Source organism: Xenopus laevis, chromosome 5S (genome assembly GCF_017654675.1).
Source record: "Xenopus laevis strain J_2021 chromosome 5S, Xenopus_laevis_v10.1, whole genome shotgun sequence".
NCBI classification, from domain to species: domain Eukaryota; kingdom Metazoa; phylum Chordata; class Amphibia; order Anura; family Pipidae; genus Xenopus; species Xenopus laevis.
Window position 1 is genome coordinate 143,357,166 of NC_054380.1, and position 21,974 is coordinate 143,379,139.

The 21,974-nt window shown below is 44.1% G+C and overlaps 1 protein-coding gene and 1 long non-coding RNA gene across 3 annotated transcripts; one reads left to right on the top strand and one right to left on the bottom strand.

The window, feature by feature from the left end:
• The first annotated feature begins 38 nt into the window (after nucleotides 1-38).
• LOC121394346 lies at nucleotides 39-17,272 on the top strand. 2 transcript variants are annotated; one of them, XR_005961682.1, is made up of 4 exons: nucleotides 39-177; nucleotides 12,048-12,185; nucleotides 13,503-13,609; nucleotides 17,234-17,272. It is a non-coding gene; the product is annotated as an uncharacterized LOC121394346 (long non-coding RNA). The 2 variants fall into 2 exon arrangements; XR_005961681.1 differs by lacking the exon at nucleotides 17,234-17,272 and having other exon boundaries at nucleotides 13,503-13,716.
• LOC121394345 (dolichyl-diphosphooligosaccharide--protein glycosyltransferase subunit 4) lies at nucleotides 3,404-6,942 on the bottom strand. Its single transcript, XM_041565174.1, has 3 exons — nucleotides 6,936-6,942; nucleotides 6,662-6,798; nucleotides 3,404-3,544 (listed from the first exon to the last, which is right to left on the bottom strand). The coding sequence occupies exon 2, from the start codon at nucleotides 6,795-6,797 to the stop codon at nucleotides 6,684-6,686; it is 114 nt and encodes a 37-aa protein (XP_041421108.1). The 5' UTR covers nucleotide 6,798; nucleotides 6,936-6,942; the 3' UTR covers nucleotides 3,404-3,544; nucleotides 6,662-6,683.
• Nucleotides 17,273-21,974: the final 4,702 nt, after the last annotated feature.

Consider the following 21,974-nt stretch of genomic DNA (forward strand, 5'->3'; position numbering starts at 1 on the left):
GCGGCTGGTTACTGGGAGGCTGTGTCTGTGCGTCATCACCTGCAACTCACTCAGCTTTGCACTACAGAGAGTCTCACCCACACTGTACCGGGGCCGCTCTCTACTGCCTCTTCTACCCCCGCCCCTCACTGATGTCATAGCCACGCCTTTCTCTTAAAGGAACAGTATCGGCAAAAAGTAAAGTAATACAAATGTAATGCAGTCTTGCCTTGCACTGCTACAACTACTGTGTTTCCATCACTATACTTTTATTGTACTTTATATACACAAGCTGCTGTGTAGCCATGGGATTGTTCAGAGTTTATCTGTTATCTACTGTGTATCCTGTGCTTGAATGGCTGCCCCCATGGTTACACAGCAGCTTGTTTATATAAACTATAGTAGTACTTATCTGTTATCTACTGTGTATCCTGTGCTTGAATGGCTGCCCCCATGGCTACACAGCAGCTTGTTTATATAAACTATAGTAGTACTTATCTGTTATCTACTGTGTATCCTGTGCTTGAATGGCTGCCCCCATGGCTACACAGCAGCTTGTTTATATAAACTATAGTAGTACTTATCTGTTATCTACTGTGTATCCTGTGCTTGAATGGCTGCCCCCATGGCTACACATCAGCTTGTTTATATAAACTATAGTAGTACTTATCTGTTATCTACTGTGTATCCTGTGCTTGAATGGCTGCCCCCATGGCTACACAGCAGCTTGTTTATATAAACTATAGTAGTACTTATCTGTTATCTACTGTGTATCCTGTGCTTGAATGGCTGCCCCCATGGCTACACAGCAGCTTGTTTATATAAACTATAGTAGTACTTATCTGTTATCTACTGTGTATCCTGTGCTTGAATGGCTGCCCCCATGGCTACACAGCAGCTTGTTTATATAAACTATAGTAGTACTTATCTGTTATCTACTGTGTATCCTGTGCTTGAATGGCTGCCCTCATGGCTACACAGCAGCTTGTTTATATAAACTATAGTAGTACTTATCTGTTATCTACTGTGTATCCTGTGCTTGAATGGCTGCCCCCATGGCTACACAGCAGCTTGTTTATATAAACTATAGTAGTACTTATCTGTTATCTACTGTGTATCCTGTGCTTGAATGGCTGCCCCCATGGCTACACAGCAGCTTGTTTATATAAACTATAGTAGTACTTATCTGTTATCTACTGTGTATCCTGTGCTTGAATGGCTGCCCCCATGGCTACACAGCAGCTTGTTTATATAAACTATAGTAGTACTTATCTGTTATCTACTGTGTATCCTGTGCTTGAATGGCTGCCCCCATGGCTACACAGCAGCTTGTTTATATAAACTATAGTAGTACTTATCTGTTATCTACTGTGTATCCTGTGCTTGAATGGCAGCCCCCATGGCTACACAGCAGCTTGTTTATATAAACTATAGTAGTACTTATCTGTTATCTACTGTGTATCCTGTGCCTGAATGGCTGCCCCCATGGCTACACAGCAGATTGGACAGGCCCCCCAATAATAGCAGCTACTCCAACAACCAGTCATCTACATACCTCTCACCCCATCTTTTGTTTAACTTCATGTCTCTGCCTGAACATTAGTTGTACTCACTGAATGGCAGCAACAAGGTTACAGATATATAGAAACATTGGGGTGTCACCCTGCTATAGTTCCAGGGGTACCCAGGGTACAAATAATCACTCACCCCAAATCTCCCCCTAACTGGCCTTCAGACTGGGCCCCCTTAGCTCATAACAAGGTTACAGATATATAGAAACATTGGGGTGTCACCCTGCTATAGTTCCAGGGGTACCCAGGGTACAAATAAGCACTCCCCCCAAATCTCCCCCTAACTGACCTTCAGACTGGGCCCCCTTAGCTCATAAGAAGGTTACAGATATATAGAAACATTGGGGTGTCACCCTGCTATAGTTCCAGGGGTACCCAGGGTACAAATAAGCACTCCCCCCAAATCTCCCCCTAACTGGCCTTCAGACTGGGCCCCTTAGCTCATAACAAGGTTACAGATATATAGAAACATTGGGGTGTCACCCTGCTATAGTTCCAGGGGTACCCAGGGTACAAATAAACACTCACCCCAAATCTCCCCCTAACTGACCTTCAGACTGGGCCCCCTTAGCTCATAACAAGGTTACAGATATATAGAAACATTGGGGTGTCACCCTGCTATAGTTCCAGGGGTACCCAGGGTACAAATAAGCACTCACCCCAAATCTCCCCTAACTGACCTTCAGGCTGGGCCCCCTTAGCTCATAACAAGGTTACAGATATATAGAAACATTGGGGTGTCACCCTGCTATAGTTCCAGGGGTACCCAGGGTACAAATAAACACTCACCCCAAATCTCCCCCTAACTGACCTTCAGACTGGGCCCCCTTAGCTCATAACAAGGTTACAGATATATAGAAACATTGGGGTGTCACCCTGCTATAGTTCCAGGGGTACCCAGGGTACAAATAAGCACTCACCCCAAATCTCCCCCTAACTGACCTTCAGACTGGGCCCCTTAGCTCATAACAAGGTTACAGATATATAGAAACATTGGGGTGTCACCCTGCTATAGTTCCAGGGGTACCCAGGGTACAAATAAACACTCACCCCAAATCTCCCCCTAACTGGCCTTCAGACTGGCCCCCTTAGCTCATAACAAGGTTACAGATATATAGAAACATTGGGGTGTCACCCTGCTATAGTTCCAGGGGTACCCAGGGTACAAATAAGCACTCACCCCAAATCTCCCCCTAACTGACCTTCAGACTGGGCCCCCTTAGCTCATAACAAGGTTACAGATATATAGAAACATTGGGGTGTCACCCTGCTATAGTTCCAGGGGTACCCAGGGTACAAATAAACACTCACCCCAAATCTCCCCCTAACTGGCCTTCAGACTGGCCCCCTTAGCTCATAACAAGGTTACAGATATATAGAAACATTGGGGTGTCACCCTGCTATAGTTCCAGGGGTACCCAGGGTACAAATAAACACTCACCCCAAATCTCCCCCTAACTGACCTTCAGACTGGCCCCCTTAGCTCATAACAAGGTTACAGATATATAGAAACATTGGGGTGTCACCCTGCTATAGTTCCAGGGGTACCCAGGGTACAAATAATCACTCACCCCAAATCTCCCCCTAACTGACCTTCAGACTGGGCCCCCTTAGCTCATAACAAGGTTACAGATATATAGAAACATTGGGGTGTCACCCTGCTATAGTTCCAGGGGTACCCAGGGTACAAATAAGAACTCACCCCAAATCTCCCCCTAACTGGCCTTCAGACTGGCCCCCTTAGCTCATAACAAGGTTACAGATATATAGAAACATTGGGAGAAGTAAAGTAAATGTAATTAATATACAGATCAGTGTGACAGTTGCAGGGGGGTCAGTACATAAAACAGACATTTCTCAGCAGAATCATTTTATTTAGAAAACATTATGTACAACACCAGGGAATGTACAGACACTCCTCCTCCTCCTCCTCCTCCTCATCATCATGGTGTGTATCTTCCTCGCCAGTGGCTTCATCCAGCATGGGTGCTAATCTGTTAATAAAATCACAGAGAGGGTTAATGTAGAGACCCCTGGGACACACAAACACTGAGACACCACAAGTGAGCGGGGGACCCTGGACTCACAGTACTGGGGGGACAGTATCAGGACTCACAGTATTGGGGGGGACAGTATCAGGACTCACAGTATTGGGGGGACAGTATCTGGACTCACAGTATTGGGGGGACAGTATCAGGACTCACAGTATTGGGGGGACAGTATCAGGACTCACAGTATTGGGGGGACAGTATCAGGACTCACAGTATTGGGGGGGACAGTATCAGGACTCACAGTATTGGGGGGGACAGTATCTGGACTCACAGTATTGGGGGGGACAGTATCAGGACTCACAGTATTGGGGGGGACAGTATCAGGACTCACAGTATTGGGGGGACAGTATCAGGACTCACAGTATTGGGGGGACAGTATCAGGACTCACAGTATTGGGGGGACAGTATCAGGACTCACAGTATTGGGGGGGACAGTATCAGGACTCACAGTATTGGGGGGACAGTATCAGGACTCACAGTATTGGGGGGGACAGTATCAGGACTCACAGTATTGGGGGGACAGTATCAGGACTCACAGTATTGGGGGGGACAGTATCAGGACTCACAGTATTGGGGGGGACAGTATCAGGACTCACAGTATTGGGGGGGACAGTATCAGGACTCACAGTATTGGGGGGACAGTATCAGGACTCACAGTATTGGGGGGGACAGTATCAGGACTCACAGTATTGGGGGGACAGTATGAGACTCACAGTATTGGGGGGACAGTATTAGACTCACAGTATTGGGGGGGACAGTATCAGGACTCACAGTATTGGGGGGGACAGTATCAGGACTCACAGTATTGGGGGGACAGTATCAGGACTCACAGTATTGGGGGGACAGTATTAGACTCACAGTATTGGGGGGACAGTATTAGACTCACAGTATTGGGGGGGACAGTATCAGGACTCACAGTATTGGGGGGGACAATATCAGGACTCACAGTATTGGGGGGGACAGTATCAGGACTCACAGTATTGGGGGGGACAGTATGAGACTCACAGTATTGGGGGGACAGTATTAGACTCACAGTATTGGGGGACAGTATGGGGGAGACTCACAGTATTGGGGGACAGTATGAGACTCACAGTATTGGGGGGACAGTATTAGACTCACAGTATTGGGGGGGACAGTATCAGGACTCACAGTATTGGGGGACAGTATGGGGGAGACTCACAGTATTGGGGGGACAGTATCAGCACTCACAGTATTGGGGGGGACAATATCAGGACTCACAGTATTGGGGGGGACAGTATCAGGACTCACAGTATTGGGGGACAGTATGGGGGAGACTCACAGTATTGGGGGGACAGTATGAGACTCACAGTATTGGGGGGACAGTATTAGACTCACAGTATTGGGGGGACAGTATCAGGACTCACAGTATTGGGGGGGACAGTATCAGCACTCACAGTATTGGGGGGACAGTATGAGACTCACAGTATTGGGGGGACAGTATTAGACTCACAGTATTGGGGGGGACAGTATCAGGACTCACAGTATTGGGGGGGACAGTATCAGGACTCACAGTATTGGGGGGGACAGTATGAGACTCACAGTATTGGGGGGGACAGTATGAGACTCACAGTATTGGGGGGACAGTATGAGACTCACAGTATTGGGGGGGACAGTATCAGGACTCACAGTATTGGGGGGGACAGTATCAGCACTCACAGTATTGGGGGACAGTATTAGACTCACAGTATTGGGGGGGACAGTATGAGACTCACAGTATTGGGGGGACAGTATGAGACTCACAGTATTGGGGGGGACAGTATCAGGACTCACAGTATTGGGGGGGACAGTATCAGCACTCACAGTATTGGGGGGACAGTATGAGACTCACAGTATTGGGGGGACAGTATGAGACTCACAGTATTGGGGGGACAGTATCAGGACTCACAGTATTGGGGGGACAGTATCAGGACTCACAGTATTGGGGGGACAATTATCAGCACTCACAGTATTGGGGGGGGACAGTATCAGGACTCACAGTATTGGGGGGACAGTATCAGGACTCACAGTATTGGGGGGACCGTATCAGGACTCACAGTATTGGGGGGACAGTATGAGACTCACAGTATTGGGGGGACAGTATCTGGACTCACAGTATTGGGGGACAGTATGAGACTCACAGTATTGGGGGACAGTATCAGGACTCACAGTACTGGGGGGACAGTATCAGGACTCACAGTATTGGGGGGGACAGTATCAGGACTCACAGTACTGGGGGGGACAGTATCAGGACTCACAGTATTGGGGGGACAGTATCAGGACTCACAGTATTGGGGGGACAGTATCAGGACTCACAGTATTGGGGGGACAGTATCAGGACTCACAGTACTGGGGGGACAGTATCAGGACTCACAGTAATTGGGGGGACAGTATCAGGACTCACAGTACTGGGGGGACAGTATCAGGACTCACAGTATTGGGGGGACAGTATCAGGACTCACAGTATTGGGGGGGACAGTATGGGGGAGACTCTCAGTATTGGGGGGGACAGTATGAGACTCACAGTACTGGGGGGACAGTATCAGGACTCACAGTATTGGGGGGACAGTATCAGGACTCACAGTATTGGGGGGGACAGTATCAGGACTCACAGTATTGGGGGACAGTATCAGGACTCACAGTATTGGGGGGGACAGTATGGGGGAGACTCTCAGTATTGGGGGGGACAGTATGAGACTCACAGTACTGGGGGACAGTATCAGGACTCACAGTATTGGGGGGACAGTATCAGGACTCACAGTATTGGGGGGGACAGTATCAGGACTCACAGTATTGGGGGGGACAGTATCAGGACTCACAGTACTGGGGGGACAGTATCAGGACTCACAGTATTGGGGGGGACAGTATCAGGACTCACAGTATTGGGGGGACAGTATCAGGACTCACAGTATTGGGGGGGACAGTATCTGGACTCACAGTATTGGGGGGGACAGTATGGGGGAGACTCTCAGTATTGGGGGGGACAGTATTAGACTCTCAGTATTGGGGGGACAGTATGGGGGAGACTCTCAGTATTGGGGGGACAGTATGGGGGAGACTCACAGTATTGGGGAGCAGAGTGGGCTCAGTCGAGTTTCTTGGGGTTATTGACAGACACATAGTGATACAGGACCACCAGTAGGAAGAGGGAGACCCCCAGCATGTTGGCGAATATGGCGAGTTGTACGTCAGAGATCATCCTGTGTGAGAGACAATGGGGTCACTATTAACACTCTGCGCCCCTGTATCTGCCATTAACCCCTCTCACACCCCCAGTACCTCCCCCAAGTATTTCCCACAACACTCGCCCCATTATCCCCCATTATTTCCCCCGCACCTGATTCTCCTGCTCACGTCTCTGCACTGAGCTCTATCCGGTCTGCGGGACACGTCACTCGCCAGCTCAGCTCACTTCCGGGATACAGACAACCTATAGGGTATCCGTGGAAGCGGCAGCCAATCACAGGCGAGATTTGTACTTCCAGACATGACTCCGCCTCATCTCAATTACAAAAGCGAAGCTATTTAGCTCCACTGCTCGGCCCACGAGCGCCATGTTGTTACACCTTTCAGACGTTTTACCTTTTTCCTCGGCGACAGCGATATTTGCGCCATCTTACTACACCCACTGGCGGTTATTTCCTTCAGACAGAAGCAGTTTCGGCTGCCCTGAGAAACGTGTCTCACACACACGGGCACAGCATTGGCACCAGCCGGTTACTGAAGAGCTGCTGCTCTAATTCATTCTGTGTTTTGTGCAAATAATCCGACCAATAAAGTAGGGGTTGCCCCTCCCCCACTGTCCTTTCAGTTTTATCTGATGAAGAGAGAATAACAGAGTGGCCCCTGTAGGACTGACATTATACTCTGATTACTGGATATCTCTCTATATATCTCTATATATCTCTCTATATCTCTCTATATCTCTCTATATCTCTCTATATATCTCTCTCTATATATCTCTATATCTCTATATATCTCTCTCTATATATACTCCTGTCATTCTCTTCACTAGCTCACATACACACTGTACAGACAATATATATATATTATACAGGATAATGGCAGCCTTCAACTGCAAATGCCTCACATGCAGCTGCTCACTGAGGAATGAGGGGAAGACTGGGGGATCCTTGGAATAAACTGACTGGCTCTGAGCCCTCAGTACAAATAATCAGGTTCCATTGGACACAACAACAACCCTGCACTCATGTAGATAACACACTGGACTAGGAATAGGACAGGGACTGAAGACAAAGATTTCAGCCATCTGGTTGCTAGGGTCCACATTCCCCTAGCAACCATGCACTGATTTGAATAAGAGACTGGAATATGAATAGGAGAGGCCTGAATAGAAAGATGAGGAATAAAAAGTAACAATAACAATACATTTGTAGCCTTACAGAGCATTTGTTTTTAGATGGGCTCAGCGACCCCTCATATGAAAGCTGGAAAGAGTCAGAAGGAGAAGGCAAATAATTCAAACCCTATTGAAAAGAAAAACTGAAGACCAATTGAAATGTTGCTTAGAATAAGCCATTCTATAAGATATTAAAAGTTCTCTTGAAGGTGAAGCCACTGCCGCCATATTTGTGATGGGCAGGAGTCCCTGTTCAGCTGCTAAATACTGATCCACTGCTAAATACTGATCCACATCCTGCTGTCCTGAGGCGACACACAGACTGACAGGGCTGAACGGGGAGGAGTCTGGGAGTGAGGGGGAGGAGTCAGCAGGAGATGTTGCAGTGATAGTGGCAGAACAAGGGAAAGTCACAGAGAGAGAAATGGGAGGACAGTTACAGGGATGTCACACATGAGAACTGACAAGAAGCTGCCGGGACAGAGGAATAAATAACATACCTTCCAACTGTCCCTTTTTCAGAGGGACAGTCCCTCTTTTGACAGCTCAACCCGCAGTCCCTCATTTGTACTGGAAAGTCCCTCTTTTCTCTGCACTGAACAGCCAGAAAAAGAAACAAAGTTTCTCACTTAATTGGCTTTTAGCAGAGAGCCCAGAACAGCTAACAGGTGCAAATAAGATACTTTTGTAACAAAAAAAACAGTTTAGATAAGGAGAAATATTTTCAAACTTTCATAATCTGCCAAATTTGGTAAAATGAACATGGTAATTAGGGGGCGTGGCTACAGAAAGGGCGTGGTCAAAAAATTGCTGCGATACATGCGAAAAAAGTTTTGTCCCTCTTTTTACTTCCAAAATGTTGGGAGGTATGTATTATAAGCGAAGTTCAGCGGCTGCTCTGCACATACGTGTTGTTTCAGTCGCTGCTGTACTACACGTGCGCACTTACTCACTTCCACTTACTCACTGACTGGGACTGCAGGGACTTCTGGGTCTCTAGGAACCGGGTGAGTGGTGCCTGTGGGGTGGGCGGGGACAATGTGCTAGATGGGGAGGAGTCTAACCCAGGAACTCCTCCCTAATCTAATGAACAGATTAACTGACCTGCTAATGAGCAGGGAGACTGTGAACCCACAAGCTGACACTCTAGTGATTAGATATAGTCTGTTACACTCACATTGTACCCAAGAGCTGACAATCTACAATAGACCCTGTGCCCACCAGCAGTCACTCCAGTGAGCAGAGAAACCCTGTACCCAAAAGCTGACAATCTAATGACTACAGCCAACAATCTGGTACAGAGGCCTTGTTCCCAAGAACTGACAATCTAACAGAGTGAAGAGACAGTTTCAACAAAGACTGATGACACTTTTCTTGTAAGCTGATATTTCAATGATAAGAGACATCCTGAGCCCAGGAGCTGACACTCTATTCAAAAGGAAAACCCTCTGCACAGGAACTGACCATCCAATTACAGACACTTCTATACATAATTATATCCCTCAGAGTATTCAGACTGACTTTATATGGTCACAGAACAACCCCTCAGTGACTTCTAATATCCTTATCATTTATAGTAGGGGGTACATTATCCCTTATAATACATGAGTGATACTCAGAGTTCCCTGTATAACTCAGCCTGCAGCCTTGTGCCTTTATATGGTCACAGAACAACCCCTCAGTGACTTCTAATATCCTTATCATTTACAGTAGGGGGTACATTATCCCTTATAATACATGAGTGATACTCAGAGTTCCCTGTATAACTCAGCCTGCAGCCTTGTGCCTTTATATGGTCACAGAACAACCCCTCAGTGACTTCTAATATCCTTATCATTTACAGTAGGGGGTACATTATCCCTTATAATGCATGAGTGATACTCAGAGTTCCCTGTATAACTCAGCCTGCAGCCTTGTGCCTTTATATGGTCACAGAACAACCCCTCAGTGACTTCTAATATCCTTATCATTTACAGTAGGGGGTACATTATCCCTTATAATACATGAGTGATACTCAGAGTTCCCTGTATAACTCAGCCTGCAGCCTTGTGCCTTTATATGGTCACAGAACAACCCCTCAGTGACTTCTAATATCCTTATCATTTACAGTAGGGGGTACATTATCCCTTATAATACATGAATGATACTCAGAGTTCCCTGTATAACTCAGCCTGCAGCCTTGTGCCTTTATATGGTCACAGAACAACCCCTCAGTGACTTCTAATATCCTTATCATTTACACTAGGGGGTACATTATCCCTTATAATACATGAGTGATACTCAGAGTTCCCTGTATAACTCAGCCTGCAGCCTTGTGCCTTTATATGATCACAGAACAACCCCTCAGTGACTTCTAATATCCTTATCATTTACAGTAGGGGGTACATTATCCCTTATAATACATGAGTGATACTCAGAGTTCCCTGTATAACTCAGCCTGTAGCCTTGTGTCTTTATATGGTCACAGAACAACCCCTCAGTGACTTCTAATATCCTTATCATTTACAGTAGGGGGTACATTATCCCTTATAATATATGAGTGATACTCAGAGTTCCCTGTATAACTCAGCCTGCAGCCTTGTGTCTTTATATGGTCACAGAACAACCCCTCAGTGACTTCTAATATCCTTATCATTTACAGTAGGGGGTACATTATCCCTTATAATACATGAGTGATACTCAGAGTTCCCTGTATAACTCAGCCTGCAGCCTTGTGCCTTTATATGGTCACAGAACAACCCCTCAGTGACTTCTAATATCCTTATCATTTACAGTAGGGGGTACATTATCCCTTATAATACATGAGTGATACTCAGAGTTCCCTGTATAACTCAGCCTGTAGCCTTGTGTCTTTATATGGTCACAGAACAACCCCTCAGTGACTTCTAATATCCTTATCATTTACAGTAGGGGGTACATTATCCCTTATAATATATGAGTGATACTCAGAGTTCCCTGTATAACTCAGCCTGCAGCCTTGTGTCTTTATATGGTCACAGAACAACCCCTCAGTGACTTCTAATATCCTTATCATTTACAGTAGGGGGTACATTATCCCTTATAATACATGAGTGATACTCAGAGTTCCCTGTATAACTCAGCCTGCAGCCTTGTGCCTTTATATGGTCACAGAACAACCCCTCAGTGACTTCTAATATCCTTATCATTTACAGTAGGGGGTACATTATCCCTTATAATACATGAGTGATACTCAGAGTTCCCTGTATAACTCAGCCTGCAGCCTTGTGCCTTTATATGGTCACAGAACAACCCCTCAGTGACTTCTAATATCCTTATCATTTACAGTAGGGGGTACATTATCCCTTTTAATACATGAGTGATACTCAGAGTTCCCTGTATAACTCAGTCTGCAGCCTTGTGCCTTTATATGGTCACAGAACAACCCCTCAGTGACTTCTAATATCCTTATCATTTACAGTAGGGGGTTTTGTGCCATAAGGACAGTAGCAGTGAAATGAATGATGACATCACACTTGATAATTTTAATGGCTGCAAAGTAAATGCTATGGGCAAGTAAACTGGGTGAATGAGTATTGAAAGTTATATGGGGAAGGAATGGAGCAAGTAAATTGGGTATAAGGAGTGTATGTACCACAAATCGTAACTGGTTCTATTCTCTCCTTCCCTAAATGCAATTGAATAGAAATAGTCAGAGTGTGAGTGGGTTTTACTGGTCTGTACAGTGAGATGTGCTCCCTGTTCTGCTTCTCCCAGCCCTGATATTAATAATATCTATATAATACACAAAAGCCATGAATATCCTGTAAATTATATCCTTATAAACGGTGAGTTCTGATGTCATCAGTTATAAACGGTGAGTTCTGATGTCATTTCTGTCACATGACTCACTGAAACTTGTGTATTATAATAAATAAAGTACCCCCAGTTGTAAAATATAAGGATATTAGAAGTTACCTCGGAGTTCCATGACCTGTATAACTCGGCCTTCGGCCTCGTACTTTTATATGGTCATGAAACTCCTCAGTAACTTATAATATCCTTATATTTTACAAGAGGGGGTACTTTATTCACTATATATTCACTCCTGCCTGCTCTCCCCCCTTACAGGACATCCCCATGGAAAAACATAAAAGTGGAGCAGAGACATTGGAAATGGACAGGCCTGGTCAGTGTACGGAGAGATGGGAATGATCCGGAATGTCTGTGTGCGCAATGGGAAGGAATTGGAATCTGATGATATAGAAGGTCGGGGTCTATGTAACTCAGAAAGCTTCTCCAGTTCTCCGTCGGAGCCACATTATGGAGTTCAGCCACTTTCACGAATGATAAAAAGTCTCTATTTGTAGCACAAAAATACAGGAGGTTCCCAGCACGTTTGTTAAGTAAACACAGTCTGTATATACAGTAGTACTATGCAGTAAGACTTCTTATACTATGGCTAAAGCCAAACAAGTTAGGGACCACCATATGGGGTTTACATTGACGTGGTACGGGGGCTTTTCAACTTTATGATCAGAACTTTGTAACTAAAAACCCCTGTTTTGTAAACTTACTTTTGAGACAGGGGCCCAGGGAATGTGCATTAAAACTAGCACTTCCATTATACTTAAATATACTATTACTTAGCCTTCCACACCCCTATTTTGTACATTATATAGTAGTCTTTCCTTTTCCCATAATACACAGGGCAGATCACTGCTGCCCCCTACAGATAATAGTATAACAATAAGTCTCTATTGCCCCTACAGGTTACACTACAATAAGTCTCTATTGCCCCTACAGGTCACACTACAATAAGTCTCTATTGCCCCTACAGGTTACACTACAATAAGTCTCTATTGCCCCTACAGGTTACACTACAATAAGTCTCTATTGCCCCTCAGGTTACACTACAATAAGTCTCTATTGCCCCTACAGGTTACACTACAATAAGTCTCTATTGCCCCTACAGGTCACACTACAATAAGTCTCTATTGCCCCTACAGGTTACACTACAATAAGTCTCTATTGCCCCTACAGGTTACACTACAATAAGTCTCTATTGCCCCTCAGGTTACACTACAATAAGTCTCTATTGCCCCTACAGGTTACACTACAATAAGTCTCTATTGCCCCTACAGGTCACACTACAATAAGTCTCTATTGCCCCTACAGGTCACACTACAATAAGTCTCTATTGCCCCTACAGGTTACACTACAATAAGTCTCTATTGCCCCTACAGGTTACACTACAATAAGTCTCTATTGCCCCTACAGGTTACACTACAATAAGTCTCTATTGCCCCTACAGGTTACACTACAATAAGTCTCTATTGCCCCTACAGGTCACACTACAATAAGGCTCTATTGCCCCTACAGGTTACACTACAATAAGTCTCTATTGCCCCTACAGGTCACACTACAATAAGTCTCTATTGCCCCTACAGGTTACACTACAATAAGTCTCTATTGCCCCTACAGGTTACACTACAATAAGTCTCTATTGCCCCTACAGGTTACACTACAATAAGTCTCTATTGCCCCTACAGGTTACACTACAATAAGTCTCTATTGCCCCTACAGGTTAGAGATGGAAGAGATCAGGGAAGAGATACAGAAGAGATTCTGGCTGAGGAACAGCCCAGAACAAGATGGAAGAGATCAGGGAAGAGATACAGAAGGGATTCTGGGTGAGGAACAGTCCAGAACAAGATGGAGAAGATGAGGAGAGTTACAGTCATATGAAAAAGTTTGGGAACCCCTCTTAATTCTTTGGAGTTTTGTTTATCAAGTAGCAACTTCCTATTAATATATAACTTGCCTTATGGGAACAGTAGTATTTCAGCAGTGACATCAAGTTTATTGGATTAACAGAAAATATACAATATGCAACATAACAAAATGAGACAGGTGCATAAATTTGGGCACCCAACAGAGATATTCCATCAATACTTAGTTACAAATGTAACAGCCTCTAGAAGCCTTTTTTTGCAAGGGCCATGAAAATTAAGGGGCCAATTCATTAACTTCGAGTGAAAGATTCAAAGTAAAAAAACGTTGAATTTCGAAGTGTTTTTTTGGCTACTTTGACCATCGAATGGGCTACTTCGACCTTCGACTACGACTTTGAATCGAATGATTCGAACTAAAAATTGTTCGACTATTCGACCATTCGATAGTCTAAGTACTGTCTCTTTAAAAAAAAATTCGACCCCCTAGTTCGCCACCTAAAAGCTACCGAACCCAATGTTAGCCTATCGGGAGGGTCCCCATAGGCTTGGCTAAGTTTTTTTGGTCGAAGGATAATCCTTCAATCGTTGGATTGAAATCCTTCGAATCGCAGTATTTGCGCAAAATCCTTCGATATTCAAAGTCGAAGGATTTTCATTCCCAGTCGACATTCGACCCTTGATGAATTTGCCCCTAAATGTTTATACTTATTCCAATGTTTCATCTGGTGAATAAAACTAGCCGAAGGAGTCACCTGAGAGTCAAGTAATGCCAATTCAGGACACAACTTCAATCAATGTCCAATTTATCATTTAAGAAATTACCAATTTTACTTCCATAACTGAAATGAAAGGCCATTCCCACGTATAATGAAATAAAGAAGCATTATTCGACTTACATTTAGGACAATAGGGGATTAGAATACCTTCAGAATTCTTCAAATAAAATAATCTATAACTATAAGGTGAATCAGTCTAAAATGTTGGACTCTCCATCCCTCACATTTGGGGGCCCATTTACTTAGCTCGAGTGAAGGAATAGAGGAAAAAAAACTTTGAATTTCAAATGTTTTTTTTGGCTACTTTCGACCATCGAATGGGCTACTTCGACCTTCGACTACGACTTTGAATCAAACGATTCGAACGAAAAATCATTCGAATATTCGACCATTCGATAGTCAAAGTACTATCTCTTTAAAAAAAAACTTCGACCCCCTACTTCACCACCTAAAACCTACCGAAGTCAATGTTAGCCTATGGGGAAGGTCCTCATAGGCTCTACTATCATTTTTTGGTCGAAGAAAAATTGTTCGATCGATGGATTAAAATCCTTCGAATCGAACGATTCAAAGGATTTAATAGTTTGATCGAGCGAATTGCGGTAAATATTTCGACTTCTATATTCGAAGGATTTCAATTCGGCAGTCGAATATCGTGGGTTAATTAACCCTCGATATTTGACCTTTAGTAAATTTGCCCCTAAATGTAGTAATATTAACTTTCAATAAGGATGAGCATACAAGTAAGTGTAAATTATCAAGATAAGACCTGAGACAAAAAGTCAGTGATATAAGATATTCTATTAAAAGCAGGTTCCTCTATAATTTTCAGAATCCCATTACAAAGAGGGGGTTGGTCAACAGCAATATTCTTCCTATCTAAGAGGAGGTCTATACCACATAACAATTTCAAATGAACCAACCTATCACATTCATTGAGCTCAAACTTGAGTTTTAAATCCTCCCACATAATAGGCGAGCCAGAGGCATTATCGACTAAGTGTCTCAAATGGAAAATACCTTTTTTCCTCCAATATGGAATCAAGGATTTCCTCTGTGCTTTAGTGAATAAACCTAAATCAAAATGGGCCAAAAAGGGAGGTATTTGGTAATTGCTACCATGCAACTTATGAATCTGCTTCCAAGTTGCAAAAGTATCTCGCCAAAGAATATTTTTCTTAATATCAGTAAGAAGGTTACTGCATTTCCTATGAAGAAAAGCGGAGATAATATCTCCCCCCTCTAAACAGGATTCCAAAGATGGATTCATATAAACCTCCCCACCGGAAATCCACTCAACAATGTACCTACCAGGCTAAATTAAAGAACCGAAAATTGGAAAAATGAAGGCCCCCTAAAATTTTTGATTGACGTCATTTAAACAAAGAGATCTTAGGTTTTTTTCCCCCTGCCATATGAAATTGGAAAGTGCTTGATCCAATCTCTTAATATCGAACATCCCGGAGATTTTAACTTTAAATCTAAAAGGGGGTTGTTTCGGGATACTGCTATTAATATTAAGCAACCCTGTTTTACTTGAATTAATCACATAACCAGAAAAAGAGCTATAAGATTGGAAAAAAGTATCGTTTTTCTTAATTGAATTATGAGGATTCTTGACTATCAAGAGTAGATCAGCCAAAGTCTTGAGGTGCTCACCATTAACTTGCATACCTTGAAAAAGTTCTGAACAATTCAAAAATCGAAAAAAGAAATACATTTCCCCTTAAATCCAAAGGAATTACAACAAAAGTTAGTTCCAATTCGAATCGAATGCTTTCTCATCATCTAAACTGACTAGCGAGCAGGGAATTTTACACTTCTCGGAAAAATAAATGGCATTTAAGATTTCCCTAATATTTTTAATACCCTCCTAATAAACCCATTCTGAAAAGGAGAAATGGTAGAATATTGGCCAATCTGCCAGCTAGAATATTAAGATAAGTGTGAGAAGAGTTTTTCCAATTTTGACCCAAATTAGCTAAAAAACCTGTTAGACTTATTACTAAGAGTATGAACCCTAGCATTCGAAAAACAAGCATAAAATTGGTCTCTCAAATCTCTCCATTTCTTAAATGTCTCCATAGCCCTTAAACTTATTAGCATAGAGATGTTGGAACAATCTTAAAATGAAGGTTTGCTTTCTCTTGTTGTTTACTTAAGGAAAAAACTCCTTATTCACCTTTTTTAGGTAAGAGCTCTTATAAGATGTAATTTCCCCTCTAATAACACATTTCCAAGTATCCCAAAGTAGAAGAGGATTATCACTGTGTAAAATATTATCTTTTAATAAAGAATCCCATCTTTTTAACACCATGTTAACAAAATAAGGTTTTTCAGATAAAATGACCAGGAAGGACCAGGGAATAAAAGATTTATAGGCAGAGTTCATTTTAAATTTAAACATCAGCGTTTTAGATAAACCAATTACCCCATTATTGGTTGAATGGACATGATTTAAAATGTCCATAGATGATAAAATAAAATCTATCCTGGAACCCATATTATGAGGGTGAGAAAAAAAAAGTAACATCAACCTCTGTAGGGTGCAAAGCTCTCCAAATATCAGTTAATCCCGTATTTTTCAAGAAATGAGCTATTAATGGAGATTTATTATAAGAGGGACTTTGTTTAGGTCCACATTTATACATGGAAGCAACAGACCTGGGTTTTACAGCAACTGTGCCTGTGGCCTTCCATTTCCTCATTCCATTCCTTACAGTTGGAACTGACAGTTTAATAAACCTCTGAGATGCTTTTTGTAGCCTTCCCCTAAACCCTCATACTGAACAATCTTTGTTTTCAGATCTTGAGAGTTGCTTTGAGGATCCCATGCTGTCAGTCTTCAGAGGAGAGTCAAACAGAAGCACAACTTGCAATTGGTCACCTTAAATACCTTTTCTCATGATTGGACACACCTGCCTGTGAAGTTCAAGGCTTAACCAGCTAATCCAACTAAATTGGTGTTGCCAGTGTGGAGGAAAAGTTATGAAGACCAGACTTGGCCCGCAGATTCTTGGCACCAGTAATCAGTATTGGGCAGTTACATGCATTCAAATTAGCAAAATTACAATCCAAAACCACATTTTGGCACAGACAGTTTTTCAAATTTGATTTAAATCCATACAACTGAATACTGCTTCACTAAAAATATTTGTTCAGAAAACCCCCCAGTACTCAGTTGTTCTTGGGAAATGAAAGACACACCACTGGTATCTTTTATGTTGAAAGTGCAGTGAATTATTGTGCAGCTACATGTTCTAGCACATATGTAGTTTATCTACTAAAATGTCCCAGTGGTATGATGTACGTGGAACCAGAAACTTACACTGACACCCCAGTAGCAAGACATTTTTTTGAGGCCAAACATCATGTAAGCCAGTTAAAATGGAAGGTTCTTGAAGTAGTAAAGAGACCCCCAAGGGGAGGTGATTGGGGAAATACCATATATACTCGAGTATAAGCCGAGTTTTTCAGCCCGCAAAATATGCTGAAAAACTCTACCTCGACTTATACTCGGGTCAAGGGCAAAAACGGTCATCGGCGTCTAAGAATAGTCACCGGCGCCTAAGAATAGTCGCCGGCGTACAAGAATAGTCTCCAAGAATATTCGCTGGCGTCCAAGAATGGTCGCCGGCATCCAAAAACGAGACGCAGGCACCTCCAATGGGAGAAGAAACCCTCAATTTTTTGATTGAAACTTACCAGCAGCTGCTGCATTTCTCACCCTAGGCTTATACTCGAGTCAATAAGCTTTCCCAGTTTTTGGAGGTAAAATTAGGTACCTCGGCTTATACCCGGGACGGCTTATACTCGAGTATATACGGTACTGCTCCAAAGGGAAGCCCGGTGGATAGGGAGACTAGAATGTGTAAAACCAAAAGGTAGGAATGACCACAATAGTCTTAAGTGCTTCCTATAAAATGATATTTTGCAAGTATGTAACAAATTGCCATTTTTTTGACTTGCAAGAATGTTACACTGATCCTATTCTTTCTCCTCCCTCGGCTATTAATGAACCAGCGGCTCCTTGAATTCACACAACTCCTGGCGTGTGAGTAAAGAAATAAGTAATGTGCATAGAACTACTGATACAGGACTTACACTTTACAAAGCTGCCTATTTACACCTATAGTAATGTTCTCCTCATATGCTACATGGCTCGCGTTTAACCCTTAAGTAGGCTTTTTCTAGCAGTACTTATGGATCTACCAGGGATAGGCCAAGAAATGGCAATTTCCCTGATATGGACTCAAAAAAGACTTGTAAATATGGACACAACACTATGGATGGGCCAGACTTGATTGAATAAGTGGAGGTTTATGTAATTGTTTGTACTCTAATGTATATACTGTCACTTTAAGATGAAATTGGGGGAGGTTCCTGGTGTGTGGAAGAGGAGATATATTACCCACAATACTTTGCACTGTGCACACTTGATAAAGGGTCTTTACCCGAAACATGTAGTGTGTGTTTTACTGAAATAAAAGAACATTTGCACTTTGAAATGACTGCCGTGAAGCTGTTTATTCCATTCCTCTACATTTCTTGGGATTACTTTGGGGGTTGCACAGACTCCTGCAATGTTTACAGCTTTATGAACGGTCTACAGGTTACGTTGTACTGTGGAGGAAGAAACTACAGGTTTTGGCAATTGTTCCATGAGCTATTGCAGCAGGTAGATAGAACATGTGACCCACAAGGGCAGTTTGTATGTTTTTGTATGTGAGGTAATTAGGGAGATATAAACCCCTGAGGAACGTGAGCTGCTGTGGGAGTTGCAGTTTCACAAGGGCAGCAGTGAGACTATATCACACACTGAGGGACAATGAGAGGGAATAGGAGCAATTAAAGGGACACTGCACAATAAAGGGAAGTGAGGCTCAGACTGAGCAGGACACACAACAACAACACAATAATCACAATCCTCTAGTTCCTCAGACTCTGTCCCTATTAATAACATTGGGATCAACCATCATTTTTACCAGTCACGTCAGTAAAATACCGGCCATGTGGCAACCCTATCAGCAGCTATTTATTGAGCAGTAATGTCGATGTCTAGTTGCCCATAGCCGTATTACGTGTAACATTCCCTCAGGAATCACCATCACACAATTCAGCTTCCGGTTCCGCAGCGTTTCACACCAGAGCTCAATCTTCTACCTGAGGAGACCTCCACTCATTTCTCACTTCCGCTTTCAGCCGGAACTTACTCGCTGCTGCTTGACGGACAGGCTCCTCAGCCAATGAGCAGATGGCTGCGGTGTTTGGGTTGCTGGCTCCAGCAGAGGATGGCACCTTTCTGTTCCACACAGGACTCAGCCAGTACTGTTCTACTGCAACTCTCAACCCTGCCCACAGCTCCGGCCACTCACACTTCTTATTCACACTCCATAGACTTTCCCCGCCCCTGCCCGTACCATCACCTCCATCTCCTCACTGTCACCTCCATCTCCTCACTTTCACCTCCATCTCCTCACTTTCACCTCCATCTCTTCACTGTCACCTCCATCTCCTCACAGTCACCTCCATCTCCTCACAGTCATCTCCATCTCCTCACTGTCACCTCCATCTCCTCACTGTCACCTCCATCTCCTCACAGTCATCTCCATCCACTCACTGTCACCTTCATCTCCTCACATTCACCTCCATCTCCTCACTGTCACCTCCATCTCCTTACATTCTCCTTACTTCTCTTTTCATTCACCTCCATCTCCTCACAGTCACCCCCATCTCCTCACTGTCACCTCCATCTCCTCACTGTCACCCCCATCTCCTCACATTCACCCCCATCTCCTCACTGTCAGCCCCATCTCCTCACAGTCACCTGAGGCCGGTATTTTTTTCCAGAAAAGGTGGCAACCCTAGTCACCCCCATCTCCTCACATTCACCTCCATCTCCTCACATTCACCCCCATCTCCTCACATTCATCTCCATCTCTTCACAGTCACCCCCATCTCCTCTCTGTCATCTTCATCTTTTCACAGTCACCTTCATCTCACTGTCACCTCCTTCTCCTCACTGTCACCCCAATCTTCTCACTGTCACCCCCATCTCCTCACAGTCACCCCCATCTCCTCAATGTCATCTTCATCTTTTCACAGTCACCTCCACCTTCTCACTATCACCCACCTCCATCTCCTCACTGTCACCCCCATCTTCTCACAGTCACCATCCTGTAACTGTCACCTCCATCTTCTCATTGTCACTTCCGTCTCCTCACTTTCACCTTTGTCTCCTTACTGTCACCTCCATCTCCTCACTGTCACCTTCATCTTCTCTCTGTCATCCCAATCTCCTCACTGTCACCCAAATCTCCTCACAGTAACCCCCATCTCCTCACTGTCACCCAAATCTCCTCACAGTAACCCCCATCTCCTCACTGTCACCTTTATGTTCTCAGTCACCTTCATCTTCTCACTGTCACCTCTGTCTCCTTACTGTCACCCCGTCTCCTCACTGTCACCTCCATCTCCTCACTGTCATCCCAATCTCCACACTGTCATCCTAATCTCCTCACGGTCACCTCCATCGCCTCGCCGTCAACCCAATCTCCTCACTGTCACCTTCATCTTCTTACAGTCACCTCCATATCCTCACTGTCACCCCAATATCCTTACTGTCACCTTAATCTCCTCACTGTTACCATCTCACTGCCACCTTCATCGCCTCACTGTCACCTCCATTTCCTCACTCAGTTCCATCGCACACTCACCTCCATCTCACTGTCACCTCCATCTTCTGTCACCCCAATCTCCTCACAGTCACCTCCATCTCCTCACTGTCGCCTCCATCTTCTGTCAACCTAATCTCCTCACTGTCACCCCAATCCCCTCACCCCAGTCTCTTCACTGTCACCCAGTCTCCTCACTGTCACCCCAGTATCCTCACTGTCACCCTAATCTCCTATTTTTCTATTGCTCTGTAACCTTGTTATGAGCTAAGGGGGCCCAGCCTGAAGGCCAGTTGGGGGGAATTTGGGGTGAGTGTTTATTTGTACCCTGGAACTATAGCAGGGTGACACCCCAATGTTTCTATATATCTGTAACCTTGTTATGAGCTAAGGGGGCCCAGTCTGAAGGTCAGTTAGGGGGAGATTTGGGGTGAGTGCTTATTTGTACCCTGGGTACCCCTGGAACTATAGCAGGGTGACACCCCAATGTTTCTATATATCTGTAACCTTGTTATGAGCTAAGGGGGCCCAGTCTGAAGGTCAGTTAGGGGGAGATTTGGGGTGAGTGCTTATTTGTACCCTGGGTACCCCTGGAACTATAGCAGGGTGACACCCCAATGTTTCTATATATCTGTAACCTTGTTATGAGCTAAGGGGGCCCAGCCTGAAGATCAGTTAGGGGGATATTTGGGGTGAGTGCTTATTTGTACCCTGGGTACCCCTGGAACTATAGCAGGGTGACACCCCAATGTTTCTATATATCTGTAACCTTGTTATGAGCTAAGGGGGCCCAGTCTGAAGGTCAGTTAGGGGGAGATTTGGGGTGAGTGTTTATTTGTGCCCTGGGTACCCCTGGAACTATAGCAGGGTGAC

What these genes read in the sequence shown, in the direction of transcription:
- LOC121394345 (XM_041565174.1), bottom strand. Translation starts at nt 6,797, where the DNA reads ATGATCTCTGACGTACAACTCGCCATATTCGCCAACATGCTGGGGGTC.